The 21,061-nt window shown below is 51.6% G+C and overlaps 8 protein-coding genes across 8 annotated transcripts; 5 read left to right on the top strand and 3 right to left on the bottom strand.

The window, feature by feature from the left end:
• Positions 1–4,365: 4,365 nt before the first annotated feature.
• On the top strand, positions 4,366–5,603 carry PC9H_003411 (uncharacterized protein; the record flags this gene model as incomplete). Its single annotated transcript, XM_036773004.1, has 4 exons — positions 4,366–4,424; positions 4,693–4,753; positions 4,890–4,917; positions 4,984–5,603. 4 exons carry the CDS (start codon positions 4,366–4,368, stop codon positions 5,601–5,603), a joined length of 768 nt encoding a protein of 255 aa, XP_036634477.1.
• A 316-nt stretch (positions 5,604–5,919) lies between these two features.
• LSB5 (putative actin patch assembly and actin polymerization protein) lies at positions 5,920–7,741 on the top strand (the record flags this gene model as incomplete). Its single annotated transcript, XM_036773005.1, has 9 exons — positions 5,920–5,970; positions 6,023–6,087; positions 6,149–6,190; positions 6,246–6,321; positions 6,384–6,426; positions 6,483–6,850; positions 6,898–6,969; positions 7,024–7,125; positions 7,175–7,741. 9 exons carry the CDS (start codon positions 5,920–5,922, stop codon positions 7,739–7,741), a joined length of 1,386 nt encoding a protein of 461 aa, XP_036634478.1.
• Positions 7,742–7,842: 101 nt separating this feature from the next.
• Positions 7,843–9,474, bottom strand: DIA4 (Serine--tRNA ligase, mitochondrial; the record flags this gene model as incomplete). The annotated part of the gene is made up of 3 exons (XM_036773006.1): positions 7,843–8,251; positions 8,301–9,359; positions 9,404–9,474. The coding sequence occupies 3 exons, from the start codon at positions 9,472–9,474 to the stop codon at positions 7,843–7,845; spliced, it is 1,539 nt and encodes a 512-aa protein (XP_036634479.1).
• Positions 9,475–9,657: 183 nt separating this feature from the next.
• Positions 9,658–10,625, top strand: CFD1 (cytosolic Fe-S cluster assembly factor cfd1; the record flags this gene model as incomplete). The annotated part of the gene is made up of 2 exons (XM_036773007.1): positions 9,658–10,084; positions 10,147–10,625. 2 exons carry the CDS (start codon positions 9,658–9,660, stop codon positions 10,623–10,625), a joined length of 906 nt encoding a protein of 301 aa, XP_036634480.1.
• Positions 10,626–11,110: 485 nt separating this feature from the next.
• PC9H_003415 (uncharacterized protein) lies at positions 11,111–12,614 on the top strand (the record flags this gene model as incomplete). Its single annotated transcript, XM_036773008.1, has 4 exons — positions 11,111–11,425; positions 11,741–12,322; positions 12,413–12,475; positions 12,534–12,614. 4 exons carry the CDS (start codon positions 11,111–11,113, stop codon positions 12,612–12,614), a joined length of 1,041 nt encoding a protein of 346 aa, XP_036634481.1.
• Positions 12,615–14,365: 1,751 nt separating this feature from the next.
• PC9H_003416 (uncharacterized protein) lies at positions 14,366–17,536 on the bottom strand (the record flags this gene model as incomplete). Its single annotated transcript, XM_036773009.1, has 12 exons — positions 14,366–14,860; positions 14,912–15,535; positions 15,586–15,659; positions 15,710–16,059; positions 16,112–16,353; positions 16,406–16,524; positions 16,584–16,659; positions 16,712–16,802; positions 16,850–16,933; positions 16,987–17,108; positions 17,173–17,305; positions 17,352–17,536. 12 exons carry the CDS (start codon positions 17,534–17,536, stop codon positions 14,366–14,368), a joined length of 2,595 nt encoding a protein of 864 aa, XP_036634482.1.
• A 766-nt stretch (positions 17,537–18,302) lies between these two features.
• RPB6 (DNA-directed RNA polymerases I II and III subunit RPABC2) lies at positions 18,303–19,023 on the top strand (the record flags this gene model as incomplete). Its single annotated transcript, XM_036773010.1, has 4 exons — positions 18,303–18,364; positions 18,424–18,442; positions 18,521–18,801; positions 18,864–19,023. The coding sequence occupies 4 exons, from the start codon at positions 18,303–18,305 to the stop codon at positions 19,021–19,023; spliced, it is 522 nt and encodes a 173-aa protein (XP_036634483.1).
• Positions 19,024–19,204: 181 nt separating this feature from the next.
• On the bottom strand, positions 19,205–20,931 carry PC9H_003418 (uncharacterized protein; the record flags this gene model as incomplete). The annotated part of the gene is made up of 3 exons (XM_036773011.1): positions 19,205–20,193; positions 20,250–20,724; positions 20,788–20,931. 3 exons carry the CDS (start codon positions 20,929–20,931, stop codon positions 19,205–19,207), a joined length of 1,608 nt encoding a protein of 535 aa, XP_036634484.1.
• Positions 20,932–21,061: the final 130 nt, after the last annotated feature.

Below are 21,061 nucleotides of genomic sequence, written 5' to 3' on the forward strand. Positions count from 1 at the left end.
GAATGTGCTTTTCGAGTGTGTCTGAATAGATAATTATGTCGTCCAGATAAACGTCCATGAATACGCCAATGTAGGGTGCGAATATATGATTCATTAGTGCCTGGTACGTCGCGGGCGCATTGCAATCACCCTGCTGCATTACCAAGCTGACCATTGTGCCGTCAGGTGTCGTCATTGCGGAGCGAGCAACATGTTCCGCGACTATTCGAATCTGTTCGTACGCATCCTTTCCATCCATGCTGGAACGGAATAAATGGGCGGCAATTCGGCGCAGTATCGCCTCAATATTCGGCATAGGCGTAGACATCTTTACCGTATTCGCATTACGTTCACGTAGGTCAACGACGATCCGCAACAATTTGGTACCCGGCTTATAAATATGCAACATAGGAACCGCATTCCCGGCCGTCGTGATTTGCCAACGTCCTGATTTTAAGTACGCATTCCGCTTCTCAACCCACTGCTCCAGTAACGGCTCCGGACAACGAGACGGTCGCCATTTATATACCTTTTTCTCATCAATCAAAGGTATGGTGTGGTTAATAGCTCGTAATGGAGGTAGATCAGTCTGATCCATTGTTTTACACAGCGGTTTGGCGTACTCAAGCAGTTCTTGCCGTGCGCGCACTATTTCCGCAGTATCGAAGTCAACTGACATGGATGCCAATCGTGATACACCAGGACCATCCATTGGAAGACTCTCTTTGGAGCCCACCACCACGCGCGCAGGATTCAGGCCGAGCAATACCCGATGCTGGTACATGAATGGTGTACCCAGAATTAAGTCATAGCTTGAGATGTTGATGACATCGAAAGCTCGTTCCTCGTCGACTGTCTGGTAGCTAATGTTCGCTTTACAGGACCAGTTAATCTTCGTTCGCGACCCCTGCACAGCGAGCTGCAGTGGAATCGGCTTGGCAAGCGCGACCTTCGTCTTACTTCCCAACTGGTCGGCCAACGTAGACGACATGAAGTCGCCCAAGGAACCGGAGTCCAGCAATGCTTTCGCAGGTTTTCCGTTGATCTGTACAGTGACCACTACAGGCGATGGTACAGCGCGCTCCTTGTCCTTGACGACTGACGCGTTTCGTTGCAGTGCAGGTAGCTTGTCACGATCAATCTGGACGCCAAAGAGGAAGAGTTCGTGCAGCAGCTTGCTGTCGCCATCATCCAGGTCGAATACATGGAAGCAAGAGAGATCCTTGAGGTAGGGCTCTAATGAATAGAACCTGTCGTCTACTAACATATCCGCCCAACGTTCCGATGCAAGGTCTTCCGTATTACGGTACAGGTCGGCAGTATCGTATTCAGGTTCACGCAAAAATGGGCCGTCATCTGGGTTAACAGCCCATGGCACCGAGTGCTTAGCGTACCATGAAGCCAGATGAAGATGCTCATTTCGCAGGAGCAGTCCACTTATCACGGCGTGGGTTTCCAGCTCATCTTCCGAGATATACCAACAGTCATTATTCCGGCCACAGGCACTGACTGTAAATGAGCTGTCCATCAACGTTTCGTCCCAAGTGAGTTTATGCTTGAGATGCATCCGTGCGTTGAATTCAGTAGGCTGAACCCTAGCATTATAGAATTCGTCGCACAGCATACCGGTCCAAAACGGCGCTACACGATCCATGAGGACCTGTGCATACCACCGACCAAACTGGAAAGAGTTATCCTGTAACAACTCGGCGGATACCTCTACACATATGTTGTGCATACGGTCGTTTACCTCATAGGTCGTGGGTGTCCTTCTTTCTACCGAGAATCGAAGTTCCGACCAAGGATACTGATACCCATTATCCCCAGGTAGACCTAGGTCGCGGCTTGTTTCGAGCACCCAGGTATACGTGTTTGCGTAGGCGTCACCCAGCCAATCGTGCGTGTAGCACCCGCTCAGGAATTTCTTCCACCGCGTGCCGATCTCGGTGATATCTTCCAAGATCTCATCCGAAGAATCGCTATCGTCAAGAACTAAGCCAGGGACGTCCAAGTCCGAAGATTCTATGAACTCAGCGTGCGACGCATATTCGTGTGATCCTAGCACGGCTAATCCGATGTGAGCTGTGTTTTCGTCGTCGGGGATATACTCATCAACTATGTGTTCTGCAAAATCAATATGATTCACGCGGACGCCAGGAGGCTTCCCTCCCTTGCCAGGTAAGGTGTTAGCCTTTGGACAATTTCGTGCTATGTGACCAGTCTGTCTGCACAGGAAACATTTCCCCTCTGACTGGAGCTTCTGACGCTCCTGCGGCGAAATGTCCCTACGCCCTCCGGATGTTCCATTGGTTTTACTACTCGAAGGATTACCAGAAGCAGTGTTCCGTAACATGTTACCAGATGACTGGTCCGAATGATGGTTGTTGTGATCTGGTGAGCGTTTACTATCACTGTTCTTGAAGTTGCGCGAACGTTGACGAAAGTTACTATTCCCAGGTTTGTACGAACTATTTGAGCTATGGGCTACCGACGACCTCGACTGGGTCACCGCGTCCTTTGAACGTTTATCGCCCCGAGAACCATCTTTGCGAATACTCGAGAGAACGATCTCTTCGTTCTCAGCCTCCGCAACAACTTCATCCCAAGATGCGTCCTCGGGGTTCAACCCCATGCGCCGGCAGGCGATTGCCAGCTCAGGATTCAGCCCACGGAACAAATGGACGACACACTGGCGTGCCTCAAGCCCTCCGATGGTGTTTATCATGTCGTACATTTGCGCAGCATACTCTTTAACTGATAGTTCGCTTTGATAGAAACGTTCCAGCTTACGGCGCTGTTTCTCCCGGAAATTAGACGGGAAACAGGCATCATAAATGGCCTTGAAATACTCGTCAAGCGTCCAGTTCGACTCGTCGTCAGCGATTACATTCTGGTAATACGCCTGTGCCTTGCCTTCGGTATAGCGCGCAAGTGCTCGAATTTCCTTTCGCTGTTCGACCCGCGCGTCATCAAGATAATGCAAGCCCTCACGCATCCATCGATTGAATAAATCAATCTTAGGTTCACCGGTAAACACTGTAGGTGCGACGGCCTTCAATTTTGAAGGCGCCTTCCTCTTTTTACGACGAGAAGATTGCAAACTTCCCCCTCCATCCTCAGGACCGGATCCATCAGAGGAAGGGTCACCGTCGGAATCGTGGTTACGATTGCGGGCTACACGATTGAAGATACGACCGACGTTTGACGACGGCGGTACTACTTCATTCGGTCGGGACACATGGCGACGTTCACGACGACTCCAGCTTGGTAGAATCGGATTTACCATAGCGCTACCACGAGTAAAGTCGCCACGGGCCTTGCGCTCAATATATTTGCGTTCATCTTCAGATAAAACTTCAGGCGTGAAGGTAGTGTGCTTAAACTCATTGGGCCTTTGAGGCTTGTTCTGAACTTGAGATTCAAGTCGGTCGAAGCGGTCTTGAATGAGCTTAAGATTCTTCAATAATTCGGTCAGGGTCATATCATTCGGATGAGTACTAAGTACAACATTAGGGGTGGTACTAGCTTTATCAGCTTTGGGTGAAGAGGAGAGATTTGGCTTGGATTGCCAAAATTCCAATGCTGCACGTTGCTCAGCGACTTCTTCTTCGGTAGGTGCGTCAAACGTATTGACGACTGGATTGGGCCCACCGAGCTGTAAGACGGGCTCGCCGCGCTCTCGCGGGTCGACGCCCTTGCCTTTATCTCTAGGCGTGGATTCGGTGTCCATGGAATCGTCGTCCGTAACGTGTACGGATGCGCGACGCCTCAGGATCGCGTCTCGCTGATCCTGGGTCAATAATTCCTCCGCGCGCCTGATATCGGCTTCTTGAGCGGGGGAGATTTCTGGAGTCGGTGTGCGGAGAGGGCGTCCGCCACGGCCGACCGTAATCCAAGGGTGTTCCTCGGCGGGAGAGGACCTGGATTCTTCGGGGTTGTCATGGATGACTACCCCGGCATTCGAGCTGGCATTCGAGGCTTTAGGGGAGCCGAATGAAGTATCCCCTCGAAGGGGAGAGGTTTCTCGCGGGGTGGTGAACCCGACACGAGTATTCGTAGCGGCGACGCTGGAGTACGAAGCTCCCGTCCCGCTGTTCTGGTTCAAGCTCGAGTCATCAGCGCTGGGTGTTAGTGGAGGTAAGGGGGACTCATCCGGGATATAGGCGGCTGGCATAGCCAACGGCGTCTGAGGCTCAGACGAGGACGCGGGATGAGACATTACTCCAATAGGATTAACCTAAACAATACTAGGTTAGTAAAATAGAGAAACTGAGTTACTTAACGGGATATAGTCGGATAGCCTTGGTTGATCAGACCGAGGGGTGCCCGAAGAGAGAGATTACGAGACAGAAAGAGATAAGATGAGAGAGTCGATGTGAATGAGAGATGAGATGGACGAGATGGTTCTGTCAAAAATATGTGGCGGGAGACAACCGGATAGGGAAGTGTCGCGTCACACGAAGTCACACAAGTCAAAGACAGGGGTAAGTCGTCCTTGTTTATGCAACTCTGCCCTACAACGTACATAGGGCTCGTACTTTATAGTAGACTACCATAGATACTGTCAGAGTATATAGACTATAGAAAGGAGGGACTAAGGTTAGACTAACGATAGTGATTATACTAAAGAATGTGGCTATGAGGGAGTGTGACTAACCAGCGCTAAACGTGGCTTTACCATATTGGGTATATTCTTGTTACACATTCCCGCAGCGGGCGCAAGAAGTATGTCAAGAAGCACCCAGATAGAGTGCGCAAGGTTCCAAGTCGGAAGGTGAGTGGCGATCCCGCTCAAGTGCGGACATACGAGCTAATACCTGAAATCAGCTTGAAGGACAAGGATGTCCAGCTTCTATCAGGCAAGGCTGACCTTCACTGTGCAAGTGCTGCTGAGATTGACCGTGTCACAGTTACAAGACATATTTCGATTCAGACGTCGTGCGTGCTTGCTGTGAGTATTTAGTTTCGTCGACGAGGCCGGTGAGATGCTGAGTCGCTTGCTAGACATGTCCCAGCATTCGCACGAGGTTGGTCTAGCGAATCTACCGTTTACAAGACGGGGACGTAAGGCAGCTACCACTGAGGAGAAAGAACGTTCGCGGAAGCACTTCCGGCCTCAAGATGATGCCAGCAACACCCTCTCTCCTACTCCGGCCCCAGATCCCCAGAATGCTCCCGCCCCACTACCTCCGCCACCAGTTCAGAACCATGCTCCGGTCCACAATCATAATGCCATCGCCGGCCCATCCAACATCCAACAGCCTGCCGCCACATATCCTGCCGCCGTATCTGCGCTTGCTCCGTTGCCCAGCCAATCATCCTACCAGCCTCAACAGGCGACTTACCAGCAGCCTACCCCTCAGCCGTATCCTCCACATACTCACGTCGACCCCAATGCCACTCGGCAAGATCGCTGGGACAACATGTCCACACTTTTCAACTCCGTGCGCGAACACGCTCGTAATTTCGCCTATCCTGCCGTCAGCGTGGCTGCACTGGAGACCATCTTAATCAGGTTGTATCTGGAAAGCCCCGTCGGATCGATTGCCAGTCCACATCAGCAGGTCCCGGGCCAGCATGGCCGGCCTCAAGCCAGCAATGGCGTTCTAGAAAGCCCACCATAGCCCCAGTACCACCTTCTCCTTGGGTTCTCTTGACTTGCCTTGGTCACCTGCCCCAGCCTCTCATTCTCCCTTGGACGAAACTTGCGCTTTCTCGCTTGCCCCTACACTACCAATTTGTATCCACTAAACGAAATACCTGTATTTGTTCCATCGCAGTCTCCCGCCCATAGTCTTTGCAGTTACATAACACGTCCTTTTGCGCTCTGTTTACTGTACTTTCGATAATTTCTGTTTCGGAGAAATGTGACGTAGAGTCACGCCTTGAACTTAGTCCTTCCGCAATATAGAATGGAATTCCTCCTTCATCCCGTCCACGATGTCTGCGATAAGTTTCGCCAAACAGGCGTTCGGTCGAGAGAAGCCGCATGTTCGTAGCCATCCTGCGATAAAGACACAGTCACTCAGATGTCTTGTTTCAGTCCTCCATCACCGACTGGGTGGAGATACTCACCGGAAGCAGCTACGAGGAGGAAGCATATGATGGGTGCGTGCTTAATTTCCAATGCTTTCCGAGAGGCTGTTCTAAGAAGTGGGATGTGAAATAGGATTCCAGAGCTTGTCGACTCAATTAATCTCCAAGGAGCAGGGTGCCTACGCCTGTTCCATCTATTCCGGGATGCATACTTACACGACGGACTGTAGTACAACGGAAGCATCCAGAGCGCTGCGCAAGAAACTCAAGCATGGAGGCCCCCACCAGCAGTATCGTGCTATGGTCGTACGTGATTGTGATTTACAAAGATGTTGTGCAGTACATAACGTAGGTATTCGAATCCGCAGCTCCTAAAGGCGCTTGTCGAGAATTGCGGTCATAAATTCCAGGGTGCGTCACGCTACCTCTTGGGAGTACTTGATATTACGACGACACACGTATCTCAGCTTCTTTCGCCGATGACATGCTCACCGATGCGCTCAAGCAAATAACTGCTGATCCGTCTGGTGACCCGAGGGTAAAGAAGAAGGTTCTCCTCGTCCTCGCAAGCTGGGAACAGCAATACAAGTCAGACCCCCAGATGGCACACGTAGCCGGGCTGTACAGACAGTGCAAGCAACACCGAATTACACAGCAGCAGACTATAGATAATGTGGTGACCTCGCTAGGACTACCGAGTCAAGAATCAGAGGCAGCGCGCCGGAAACGTGCTAAGAAGGAGGCGAAAGAGGCGAAGGAGAAGGAGAGACAGCAGAAAGAGGAGGAAAGATTGAGGCAGAACAGGCCGAGAAGGCCGGCCTTTGACTTCGAGAAAGTAAGAATCAAGGAAATCTATCAGACACACAGCTGACAGGTACGCAGGATAAACCAAAAGTTTTATCCAGTATCGTTGAAGCCTCACAGGCAACTAGTAACCTCATCAATGCGATAGTGGTAAGCCGGGCAATGCTATCTCCGAAACGCATGACTTATGGGATCTTCGAACAGCTGGTTAATACGGAGAAGGACAGCATCTCCACCAACGAACGAGTCCAGGAGTGCCTCGAAAAGGCCAAAGTAGCGAGAAAGCCCGTGGTCCGATATATTCAGGTATTTCCCCATGCCGGTCCCTGTCCCTTCTCCCTAATCACTCGCATAGCTGGTGGAGAACGAGGAACTGATCGGGACGTTGATCGAGACCAACGAACGGATAATAGGCGCGTTGGAGATGTACGACCAACTCTGCCTGGCCGAAAAACAACCACCAGCGGTGGACGAAACTGCTGCCAACGAGGTGGCCCCTCAAATGACAGGGGAGAGCGAAGTCTTCAAGTTGCAAGAGAAACAAAGGGCTGCAATCAAGCGGGCTAAGCAGGTCGACAACTCCAACGTTCACCCCGACTTGCAGGATTTGAACTTCGGGGCAATCGGCGGCTCCGCGGCCAATTTGCCACCACCGATGAAGCCTTCTGGCCAAGGTGAAGACGGTTCTGATGAAGAGCCGTACGACTTTCGCGGGTCGTTGTCAGATTTTAGTGACTACGTTTCGTCGGACGAGGAGACACATAACGCGTCGTCATCGAGGAGACCAAGGAAGGATTATGTCGATGTTTCTGACGACCCCGATGTCGAAGCGACTGTTGCCATAAGACCCCAAGCAGGGCAAGACGACCCGTTTGCCGATCCATTCGCTGACGAAGTCGCCATAGGTCCAACCAAACGTTAACGGAGAAAACGTCGAAGTATCGTATCGTATCTGAAGTGATATCTAAATGGAGCACCTATGTTGTAGAGTATATGTAAACCAAACATCTATTTCGGAGGGCGTCATCGCCATTGGATTTTCGTGTTGGGCATAACAGAGCGAGCGAGCCAGTGGGGTTCCAAACAGCGGGGTAGGTGCACAGCTAATATCTTGCCCTGGCTGTCCAGTTCGACGCCGTTTTCAAGGAGAGCTACTATAAGCCTTGGAATAGCTGCCGCAGTTCCGTTCAACGTGTGAGCAAATGGAAGAGCAGGCGCTGTGTCTTTTTGGGTTGTTGGTGACGGACTACCTTTGCTGAAATTGGGGTCTGCATTCGGTCGGTATCGGATGTGCAGACGCCGCGCTTGGTAGTCTGTACAGTTCGACAGGGATGATATCTCTCCCCAGCCGCCTCTTCCAGGCATCCAAGACTCCATATCGTACTTACGATACGCGCTGGCTCCGAGTTCCTCAGAAGGCATATCAAGAACCCTAGAGTGGAATGGGCGAATATTAGAATGCACATATGGGAAGGGCTCACCTGAATGGTATGTCGAGTGCGGAATATATGTCCATCTGAATCCGTTTCATTTCCTCCATCATGGCTGGACTTTTGTCGGGTGTTGTCACCGCGAATAACTCGACCTTAGAGAACTGATGAACTCTGTACAAACCCCTCGTATCAGCACCTCTCGCGCCAGCCTCCGCACGAAACGCTCTGCCAAGGCCAACAACTTTTTTCGGGAGGAAGTGTGCTGGGAATATTTTATTCGCAAACATTGCAGCCAGCGGGATTTCTGCAGTTCCAGAAAGTATCAACTGGGGAGACGAGGCCCCGGACTCGATGTGGTAGACTTGCGATACAGGGGGGTCAGAGTGGTCGCGCGGCTGGAATCCACATCTACTGGCAATATCTGAACGCACGACGTCGGGTGTGAGAACTGGGGTGAACCCATGATCCATGGCGACAGTAAGCGCGTAATTCGTTAGCGCAATTTCCAGGAGAGCGGCTTCATTTTGGAGGTAATACCACGACGAACCCGTTGCAAGGGAACCGGATTCAAAATCAACTAGGTCGAGGGCCTTTGCAGTGGATACGTGGTCGAGAGCAGGATTCATTTCGAGATTCTGGGCCTTGTGCATGTGTATGACTTTGGCGGCGGGTTCTGGGCCTATGGGTGTATCGGGGTGCGTATCATTTGGGACCATGAGTGCGAGGTGAAGGAGCTGGTCTGCGACCGTGGACAACTTGGCCTCTAGTTGAGCTATGTCTTCTTTCAGGGTTTTTGCTTCCTCCAATAGCACACCCTTGACCTCTTTATCTTTCGCAGCCCTCTGTATCTTCTCCCCAACGGAAGACCGCTCGTTCCGTTTCGAGTTGAGCGTCGTAGAAATATCCGTGTGTTCCTTGTACAAACTTGCTATTTTTGAGATTCCGTCGTCCGGTAGAGGTGCTTTTCGTTGGAGGGCATTGCGTGCCTTGGTTTCGGCATTCTGTACTATGGCCCGATAGTCTATACGCGGAGCAGGAAGCATAGTGCTCGTATGGACATGCTCTGGCTTCGCCGACGACGCGTAGTACCGGTGCAGCCTCTTGCCTCTTGCGTCCTTGAGCAGAGAATCTTGAGCGGCGGAAATAAAGACTCACAAGGTGCTTCAGACCAATGTCGGTTGAGACAGCGAGCGGCTGCTTTGAGAGACGGGCTTGAGTGCATGGTGGTCGTTGTGATCGCCGGAGTCGGACGCGCTTGGAATGATCGAGTGCATCCCGACGACTATTTGTCTGGTTCTTTAGATGTAAACAATCGCGCGACGATTCTGCCCTCCACGTGCCTTCCGCTTTCTTTATTGATCAGCATGATCGGCCATACGGACTCCAGTGCTCCTCCTCGACCGCCATGGCGAACGACCCTCAAGAAACAGGAGTTACAAAGCGTCTGCGCTCGGTCAAGAACGTAATCATCGTGCTCTCTGGCAAGGGCGGCGTCGGGAAGTCCTCAGTCACCACGCAGCTCGCCCTCAATCTATATGCGTCTTCACCCACTGCTCGAGTCGGGATCCTCGACGTAGATCTCACTGGGCCATCTATACCCCGAATGTTGGGCGTCGATGGGCACGGCGTGCATCAAAGCAGTGATGGCTGGGTTCCTGTGTATGCTGATGGCCCCTCAGCCCGGCTGGCATGCATGAGTGTGGGGTTCTTATTAAAGAACAAGGGAGACTCGGTAGTTTGGAGAGGCCCGAAGAAGAACGGCATGATTAGACAATTCCTGAGCGACGTGAGATGGGGCGAACTAGACTATCTGGTAATCGATACCCCTCCAGGTACGCCACGGACTCTCACAACCATATATTTCATCACCTCATTGCAAGTTCACCTCATTTAGGGACTTCTGACGAGCATCTATCCTTGTTGGAACACCTTGGCCCTGTACATGCGCGACTGTCCTCGGTCATCGTGACGACCCCGCAGGCTGTAGCGCTGCTCGATGCCATGAAGTGTTTAAGCTTCACGCGCGCCGTGAATCTGCCGGTTCTGGGGCTCATCGAGAACATGAGCGGTTACGTATGCCCCTGCTGTGGTGAAATTAGTAATGTGTTCTCGACAGGCGGAGGGGAAGACATGGCGAGGCGGGAGCAGCTGACCTTCCTCGGCAGCTTACCCGTAGACACGGAGCTGGTGACACTGCTGGACGCAGCAGCCGAGCATGATGCAGAGAAGTCGGCAATGACCAGCGGAACGGAGCCTTTCGCGCTACTGTCGCGATACGAGAAGACGTCGTCAGCCAAGCTATTTAAGGGAATCGTTTCTCGTGCACTTGGGAAGCTGACTGGCGAACACGCGGTCGAAGAAGCTGGGCCGTAATCATTCGAATTCTGGTGCGTCGACGGGATTTTCGCGGTCTCGTCGCTGATTCCTGAAGCGAGTAGCCAGAGAAATGTATCGATAGCATAGTTGCCTGTAATCCCAGATGCTGCAGTATTTGCCGGCGAGAAGCCGAACAGCAAGCAGTGTGGCCATTTGGGAGCCCTGAGGTGGATGGGGTAATGGGCCACCTCGAGGCGGTTATGTTGAATCAACAAGCTCAAAATGGCAATCGCATGATCACAGTTCGTTCACTCTTCATCCTTTACCTCTCTCTCTTCCTCTCCACCACCATCTCCCATGTCCCCGACAGAGTAATCTCCCTGTACGCCTGTACTTTTACCGCCTCCGCCGTTTGCGACGACATACCCGACGGTGAGCACGTCCGCGACGGGGCCTGTACACGCATATACTCACCTTTCAACCTGTAGACGCGTCTGATTCAAAGAATCAGCTCCCAGATACCAACAACAACCGAATCCGCGATGATATCCGCTCACGACCCCATCGACATCCCACACCCACCCCGACGAAGACGCTCCAGTCTGCTCGACCGCTGGATAAAGGAGCAGCAAACACAGCCCCAAGTGACGCTCGACGAGCCTCCAGGCATTCTTGGCTTTGACCCCACGCAGTCAAGCTCGGGGACGCCGCCGAACGCATACTTGGCCTACCCAGACTTGGCCCGGCGTCAGACGGCAGAAGAAGCCAGCGATGATGACAACACCGTGAATAGTTATGATCTTGTCCAAGACGATGACATTCCAGCCCATGTTGGCGTTGATCTCACACCGTTCGAGGTGGGTTTTGATTGTATCATTGATCCCGTATCATGTTCATGCTAAATATGCATCTATACAAAGGCTCCCACAACGCCCAAAATCCATAGGTCCTCCTCTTTCCTCCCCGCCCCCTCCTCCTTTCGTGGTCTCCTCTCCTTTCGCTCAGCCTCGCCCTCGCGTTCAATCTCTCGCGCCTCTAACGCTACCCCCGTAACGCCCTCCCGAAAATCCATATTTCCCCGACACGACACATTACACCCGCACAATCAACACTCCCGCGCTGCCAGCCTGTCGACGCTGAGCATATCAGGCCAAGCAACCTCCTCCCCTAAGCCCTCTTCTCCAGGTATGTCCAAATGGCGCCCCAGCGTTATGGGGCACTTCGGCTCTCCGTCATCACCGGGGAAAACAAGTTCAATCACAGAATCTACATTTACGCCCTCTCGTCCCAGCATATCCTCGTGTATCACCCAGACCTCGACTGCGCCAACGACCGTCGAGATGTCGTTCCACAAGTTATCGCTCGTGGATTCGCTTCAATCGACCGCGTCACCTAGTATGATCTTCAAAACCGGGGGAGCCCTGTCTACGCTATCTCGGAGTCGCCCACCCACGGCTTCCGGTGTCGGTTCATCTTACCAAGTGGCGACCGAGAATAGTCTGTCAGGACGAGCACCATTTGCACCGAAATCGAAGAACCGATATAGAAGCCACCGCGTGTCTGATGATGCCAGGGATGAGATTTCCGGCCCAGCATCTGATATGGCACGACCACATGTAGCCTATGCCTCGGGCAGCTATCGAGGCCCGATGGGCCGTATGGTTACTAGAGAGTCGAAGAAGAAAAAGCTAGTCGCAAGTGGCGTAGGGCCGAATGAATCTCGCAAGTTTGAAGCATTCCGGCGGTGGTGTGAGGTCAGTGTCCTCAAGACTCCGTCCACGTGATAGACGTACTGATCGAGATCGGATTTCATTTACATACAGAGCTTCGGCGAAGTGAACCAGATAACGCGGATGCCAGATGGTGATCTCCATGTCCACTTCCGAGATGCAGAAGTTGCAGAGACGGTGCGTGCACCTGCGCCGTTGCTATAGTCGATCATCCACTCAATTAACCCCACTTTAGGTGTGCCGGCTTCGCGCTCGGGTATTCATTGCAGGCGTTGGCAGTGTGTACCTGTCGTGGTATACCGGCAATAAGCGATGACCATCCTCATTCCTTTTTACCTATCCGAACATATGTAACAAAACACGACCTGTTTCCGCTGGTTTTCGGCGAACAAGGGCGTCCCTATGCCTTCTGCCTATTTCTCTAACACAATGACCTGCGACGATCTTTTATGCCGTGAGTTTGTGCCCAGCTTCTACCCTCCGTGTGGCTCATTTTAATTTAATTTGATCCCCCACTAGAACCCATGCCTGCCTCCACCGTACAAACGCAACTCTATTTATTGCGTTGACCTTGCCACATTCAGTACCCCCAATTACCTTACCTTCCTTTCGTGCTGGCCCAACCCCGTTTCCGCCCATCCCCCTTCCACATCCAGCCTAATTGCGCTATGATCACGCGAACATGAACACCTCAGACGTATAAATGACTTTCCTTGTGCATCGATGTATCACCAAGAATGCTTGCTATACCACATCATTGACGAATCATACCACCATTCCCTTGTAAATAACAATCTCCCCCTCCCTTTTTCGTGTATAAAGGACATCGTGCCCACTCATTGTATACTGGTTACTCAATTACTACTTACATACACGCATGCATACAAAATCAAAATCAAAATAGCGTACAGATATGAATATCCCAAACATCGGCCTGAACATTCCTTCTGTCTACCTCAATCAACGTTCCTTACATCAATGGATGGCATGACATGGGATCCCGGGACACGAGGTACAGGTTCGGTGGCTGAAGCAAGGGTACTCGGACGTAGGGAGGCCCTATTTATGTCGCGTTGAATAAGACAAGAATAAGACGTTTGTCACGCGGCCTCACGCGGTGGACCTACAACCCAAGCAAGAACCCTCAGTTCTAAAACAAATTGTTTACTTCCTGGATGGCCCACGGAGGTCTGCAACCCCCGTTATCGACATGATACGTCGACGGGCCTATCATCATCATCATGCTCGCCCACACTTTGTCGATGTCCGTCTAACTATCAAGGTCATTTGAATTTGAATCATCAACGTTTCGATATCAGATCATGGACGCTTGAAGTCCCTGACTCGCTGGCAGAGGTTTGTTATGTTGGCGGCGGAAGTGTGGGTCTGTGGGCCATTCATAGCCAAATTTAACATACGCCCTCGCGGGAAGATATCAACACAGTTCCCCATCACCATCAGCGCTCGTTGACACTACGCCACTCGACGGTGTTCTCAAACTTGTCTGAGACTCACGGGATCCTCATTGTTGCCGGCCATCCTAAACACAGCACGGACTAGCCTGCTCTTGGATGCGACTTCGAAATTGGTGTTAGGATCAGTCGTGTGGGAATTCCGATGTGTCCTGGCATTAATCAAAGCATATCTTCGACTTCCTTCAACTTCCTTGTCTTCTTGAGCAGTCGTGCAGTTTCTAGTAATTCGGTCTTCATAACTATTGTGCCATCCCGCGACAATTTTGAGCCTGGAAGTGTGGATTAAAAGGGAACTTGCACGATTTCAGAGCAAGAAGTGATAGGAGCAAAAGGGTGAACAGGGGTTGAGAGTTGTGTAGGAACTGGAAATTTTGGGAACACGATGGTGTAGGTAGGATGTCTACGCAAACGAAGTCAGATGGATCCATGAATGATCATGTGAATGACGAGAGTATAGCGTGAAAACTGAGGAAAACATGAGGGATGTAGTGATGAACGAATGTCAATGAAAAATGTCAATGGAAATGAATCAGAAATGAGTATGATGGAATGAATGATTTTTCTTGGTAAAATTGTCGAGAAAATGGGGAGATTAATTTGAAGAGAAACAGTTCCACTCCCCAGCCAGAGCAGACTCTCCCATGTTACCGTTACCCCGATACCTGTTCTGAAGAGGAGACCGCCCATTCTTGTTGTAGTTCATACCGGCATCTCTGCGTTGGCCACCTGCCACGGGAGGAGCCCACGGTCTTCGACCTTGCTGGGGTGCAAAGGCTTGATATGGGTACGGCGCCATGGGGGCGAAGTGGACCCATGGCGCGGGGTGTCGAGCTGGTGCGTGGCCGGGGATAGCTTGCGCCGGAGACGGGCAAGGCTGCCGACCTCCTTCGCTGTTGGAGGAGGCTTGTTCATCAGGAGAATGTTGAGTCATGTATTGACTCAACGCTTCTTGAGGGTAATACGGGATTAGCCCCCGATGTTCGTCTTGAAAGTGGCCGATGGCAGGCACAGGAGGAGATGGATAAACAGGCTGCCCAGCGTCCGTGTGGTCGCGTTGTTGAGAGTAGGTTGGGTGGGAAACGAATGGCTATATCCGGTCTCGTCAGCTATGGTTAATCTAACAAAGCATATGACTTACGCCGTACATCCCAGGCCAGTAAGGAGTCGGAAAGGGAGAGGAGTTGGCATCCGAATGTGGTCCAGCAGGGCCTTGGGGGACCATATGGTATCCAGAATAGTACGGCATGCCATACTGCATATGATGCATCTGGGGTACTCCCCAAGGTCCTGGATGGAAGTATGGAGCGGGCATTGAGTACGGGTGGGCGCCGGGGATGGTAGGCATTGACGGGGCGGTGGGGACCGACGGCTGGAATGGAGGTAAAGCGCCAGGGGTGACATTGTCAACCCCTTCGCCTTCGGTCGATGCAAGCTTCTTGGGGGAATCTGGCTTCTGCTGGCCTGGAGAACAGCCGCCGCGGGGTTCGCGATGGACGTCTACCTCCACGTTCAGACTTGCGTCGAGAGGGGGTTCAGCGTCGGCGGTGATGCTGAGAGCAGCGATGTTAGGAAGGAGAGCGTCGCTGGCCACGCATTGGACGCCCCCGAAGTCGTGAGGTGGTGCTGAAGGGTCTCGGTCGTCTCGCCTGTAACCATCAAAGCGACGGTAGTTGTTCATATAAGCTCGAACCCCCCTCCCGCCTCTGCCTCTGCCTCTGCCACCTCGACTGACATGGCGGTATTGAATACGGCCGAATCTTTCCTGACGTGGGGCTTTTAATACATACTCCAATGCTACAAGGGTTCACTCACTTGTTTGTTCTTCGCATACGCTGCCGATTCGATGTTCTCGAAGGATACTATAGCATACCCAGTCGGGGCATTCGCTGCGAGGAATTAGAGCCGACAGGATGGTCATGGAATTGAGGGGACATACGAGGCCTTATGACTTTCACATCCTTAATCCTACCGAAGGTAGAAAAGTAGTCTTCGAGTTTGTATTCCGTCCATGCTTCGGGTCCATGAACCAGTATGTTTGGGATATACAACGCGGACCTGTCAAATTCTCTCTGCAAGAAACCATCTTCAAAGCCGCAACCCATGCGAGGGTTATTGTTATGCCAATCCGGGAAGCCGAGGAGCGACTCTGCGTTAGATGGTGTTGATGGAAACTCAGAATCGTTTGGAGACACAGGCGACGTCCCCACACCGTTAGGTGTGTCATTCTTGGCGCCTTGAACCTGGGGCAACGAGGAAACTAGGGGAGCGATGACTGCACGAGGGGTGCTAGAAAATTCTAGCTGAATAGGCGACATAAACGGCGTAGAAAAGTAAATACCTTTCGTCGTCTTCGAGGTTCAACCTGTTTGCGCTGAAAATATGACCTTCGCTAGGTTCATCCGTGCTCCAGTCAAAGCTTTCCTCCCTCTTAGAAGGAGAGGGGGAAGTATCACCCTTGATACCGTCAGAGGGCTGATCGTCATTGTGAAGTCTCCCCAGGACGGCGTTTCGCAAGGGGTCGGATTGCTGAGCACGGTGATGCGCCCATGTGACTGTTATGAAAGGTATCGTCAAGAGGGCCTGTGCGTTTATTTTAGCATCTGATGATTGAGATCAAAATAGAGGCCGCTACATTTAAGGCAGTAACGCAATCGCTTCGGCTTTGGAACTTGATCTCCCAGCACCTCGGGTCCATGGTTGGGAGACGAGGTGCATCGTGAGGAGGGGGGTAAGTCCTTTCGCTGTCGACTCCTGGAACGGAGTGCGTACGTTAGTTATATGCACCTAAAATAACACACTGACGAGCCTACCATGATCAGAAGGCGCCTGTTTGTACAACTCAAGGCGTTCTAACGGTCCAAAGTGGGTCGCTAATTGGTGAATAACCTGAAAAGGGTTTAAATCGATGCCTTTATGGCTGCATAAACGGCAAACCGACCTCCGCGGTACAGATGACGGGCTGGAAGTACAACCCTGAGACGCCGTGTGTAGATTCTTCCGATGCGATTTCATTGAACACAACAGGAAGGCTTTGTAATAGTCAGAGGGGACGTGTATACTATGGCTACTAGCTCACCTTGCGTTTTTGCGGATCGTCATTGAGAAAGGAAGGTCGTGAGATTCGCTCGATACGGACACGGTGTCTTGCATATTAGGAACCCTAAATAAAAAAGAACATAAAGGATCGCGTAAGCAAGAGCTAACAATACGAACCTATAGGAAACGAGTAGGGTCCTGTGTGCATGAGCAAGCTCAAAGCGCAGACGACGGCCCAGGAAGAGCCTCTGGGAATTAGCCCTGAGAGTGTCAAGGAATACAGCGGCAGAGTCCACGTTCTGAGGCGGATTACGACGCATATATCAGCATAAAAGACGGTTAATACACCCGTCTTGGACCAACCTCAAATTGAACGAAGGCACAGATGCCGCCGTCTTTGCCGTGGTGGATCTTGACATACATGACCTTTGCATACTGGGTCAGATGTACCTGTAACGAGAAACGAAGCTCCTTCTCATCCATGTTCGTCGGCAGACTGCGGGATTGTCAGTAAGGCAGATATATGGGACGCGCCCACAGACCTTCCAACAAATATAGTTGGATTGTTGCAGCTCTGTTCACCCTCCCTACCGGACGACGCGTCCGATTCTGCGTCGCCGACATTTACGGGTGGGGTCTGAGTAACGGGGGACGACGAAGGAGACGACAGCGGCAGCGACTGGAAGCGATTGCCCCAGTGGCCGACGTGGGGAGAATAGTGGGGCATTGGGACGGGGAATTTGGGGGAGTGGTCGAGAGTGGGGGATAGAATGGGGCGATGGGAGATGGTGGTGGTAGGAGGTAGAGAAGGAATGGAAGAGAAATCGGCAGAAAAGCCGTTGTGGGGAAATATCCAGAAAGGTATCTGACTATATGTTGAGAAATAATATATTAATCGGAGAAATGGTGCCAAAGTTGCGATGTAAATGCGAGCATCGTGCCACGTGTTGTGACGCCCGACGTGTGAGCTGCCGGTGCGAGGAGATATCGCAAGGCAGCAGCGACCTCGGGGTGGGCCAGCGACGATCCAGGACGATGGCCACTCGTTACCTTGCTGTCATGTCACCGTTTCGGGGAATCGGTCTTCCGAAAAAGGAATAAGTGTTTGTGGTAAAATTTTACCACCAAGATAAAGCACTGGATTGGCAGTAATTTGAAATCGTCCTCAATGTTGAATGAGACGGCGTTTCTGCTGGACTACCCAGGTCACCTAACGCAAGTGGCAAAGAGCTTCGTCCAGGACCACGGAGATTGTGATGCAAAGCAAGTTCATCAACTTCTTCTTCACTTGTCAGGAGAGGAAAATTCCTAAAGAACGTCCAGAGTGGCGATTCACATAGAATGGGTGATACCAACAGAATGGCTGTGACGGAGAAGAAGGATCGTGGAAGAAGCGCCCATGTTTTCAAATTCCGACCAACACTCAGCCAACGCCTGACTCTTTTACTTTGACTCTCGTTCAAGTCAACCATTTGTTCGGATTACAGTAGGTCATGTCCGACGACGGCTACGGAGGCGGCGGGGCAGGGGACGACTACGACTACGACGGCCCTGGGTGCGTCATTTTCCCTTCTATCCCTTGACAAGCCTCATATTCACATAAGGTCCATTTAGGTACCAAGAAGATGCCATCGTATGTACTTTGACGTTTACATGGATGTAACCTGAATTCAATCAATGTCGATCTCTTCGTCTCGATCGACGCTGCTAGGATGAGCAATATGATCTTCTCGCGAACGACCTTGGTGAGGGCGAACCAGGCCGTGAAGGTGAAGGCGCGAATGGCGTAGAGGGGGCCCAAGTCAATGGTGTCAATGGTGGGGAACACGACCAGGAGATGGCAGGCGGGGACGGGCCGCAAGAAGCAAATGGAGGGGGAGGAGGTGCCGGACTGACTGGAGAACGGCAACCCAACAAAGTGCGCATCACGACACCATACCTCACAAAATACGAGCGTGCTCGAATACTGGGCACCAGGGCTCTGCAGATAAGGTGCGTTATTCTTTACCCCGACGACTACCTCAGCTTGAATGCGATTTTGACTATCCCCTCAGCATGAACGCCCCGGTACTTGTTCCCCTGGACGGTGAAACAGACGCTCTCGAAATCGCCATAAAAGAACTATCCCAACGGAAAATCCCCCTCATCATACGTCGTTACCTTCCAGACGGCAGTTTCGAGGACTGGAGCGTATCCGAGCTTATCACTGATTGATTTTGTTCTCGTTTGTTGTATCTAAATTATTTCGTTCGTATTGCAAGTCGACATTCCTTCGTGTATTCATCCATTTTGGCACGAAACATATGCTCGACTGCAGTGCTAGTAGCTTGTATATAGACAATAATGATACAAATAATTGTACAGTTGGGAATCCTGAGGAGATGAAGCAAATATCTTAGACCAGTGTTCGTCCTCGCCGTCTGGTCGTGACCGCCTTGACGGTGGGAATTGTCTTCATGGGTTTCGATGTCAGCGACTTCTGTCTTGTCAGACGAGTGGGCTCTTCCTTCAGGCTCATCATCGAGATGTCCCCATCCTCTGCTCCAACAAACTCCATGCTCAGGTCAAGCGTATCGGCTGCGTCGACGTTTGTATGGTCTCCGAACAACAGACCTCTCTCCTCAGAGGGTAAGGCGTGTTGGGCTTTGTCCGATATCCTTCGTTTCGATGGACTAGATTCCCCATCACCATAGTGTGATGCTCCACCCCGACGTTTGCTGGGTGACAAAGGAGGGGCGTTCGTTTTGGAAGCGACGACGTCCGGTGTGCTAAGGACCATATTTGTCGACGCCAAAGGAGCGATATTCTCCTTAACCTTCGGTTTCTTCTTGGAATCTAGGAGGTTGGGAAGCTGATTAGCATATGTTCTATTTACCAACGTCGACTTTGCTTTACCTTTGCCCTTCTTGACAGTTGCCAACTCCTTTGCGACCTTGAAACCTCCGCTCTTATTGACATCTCCGTCTAATGTTTGCTGGACCTCCCAATCCTGCGGCCTCGACTTCCTCCAATCTGCCTCCACTCGCTCACACCATGCATCTGTCTCCCCGGCGACATGGTAGTCAATAATGTCGGCCCATTCCGATCCAGGCGCGGTCTTGTTGACGAAGATAACTTTCCCCGCCATCTTCTTCGCCCCCGTGGCGCTCGTCGAAGGCTCATTAGAATGAACGGCCTTTGCGAAGTCCTTGACAAGTTTCTTGAGCCCATGAACCTTCAGAGAAGTTCCCATAATGATCAATATGTCAGGTCTTCGAGATACATCTGCAGCTTGAATCATGCCGATGTCATCACCGAGCGGATGAGGTTCGTCGTAAAGAACGATGGCAGGCCTGAGCGATCCAACCCTCGTAGCACGGGCAGAACGAGCCTTTCGGGCTTCACCTAGAAGTCCTGATTAACCACTGACGCGAATATCATTGTTGGATGAGATGACTTACACCGTGTGGCACACTCGGGGCATTCCGGTGGCGTGCCATTGTCAAACACGTCCAGATGCTCTTCTGCACAAGCATATTCGGCTGAACAGGAGACACATCGAACTCGATGAATGTCACCGTGCAGCTGGACATTGCGGACATCCTTAGTCTTTATTTTAGCTTTCCCTTTGCCAGATGACTTCGCCTCGTGGCTTGAGCTACTCAGCAACCCGGCTTTTTCCTCGAGCCCATCGATATTCTGGGTATATGAACGCAGTAGTTTCTTCTTCGAATCGAGAGTCTTAAGAAATCGATGCGTGCGTGATGGAGCTACCCCATCTATGGAGCGCTTAAGCTGCGAAATAAACGTATAAAATACGGCTGTTGATCGTTGGTCGCGGAAGAGTGAGGCGTCGAATAAGTCACGGCCTTTCAATACAATATCGGGATATTTTTGTTTGACAAGCGCATACAGTCCATCAGATGACCGGAAATCCTATATTCAAGGTGCGACATGGTTGAGCAACCACTCCTCCAGCATAAGATGCGCCACACATACCGGAATCCCGCATGAACACGATATACCCGCTCCAGTAACCACCACAATCTTTTTGCCCTTCGCGACGGCCAGCGAGAGGTCGCTAATGGCGCGCCTGGTATGTGGGTGCTCCCCCGAGCTGTGGAGGTCGAGTGTTATTGTCATGGTCAGAGGCCGTCGTTGGTGGTGAGAAGCAACAACGCGACAGAATTTGAGTTTGAGGGCCCCTGTATATTATTTGTCTTTATTTGTGTGAATGTTCAACCGCGTTCGCGTCAGTCACGTGTGCACTTAA

Source organism: Pleurotus ostreatus (assembly GCF_014466165.1).
Source record: "Pleurotus ostreatus strain PC9 chromosome Unknown scaffold_2, whole genome shotgun sequence".
Classification (NCBI taxonomy): domain Eukaryota; kingdom Fungi; phylum Basidiomycota; class Agaricomycetes; order Agaricales; family Pleurotaceae; genus Pleurotus; species Pleurotus ostreatus.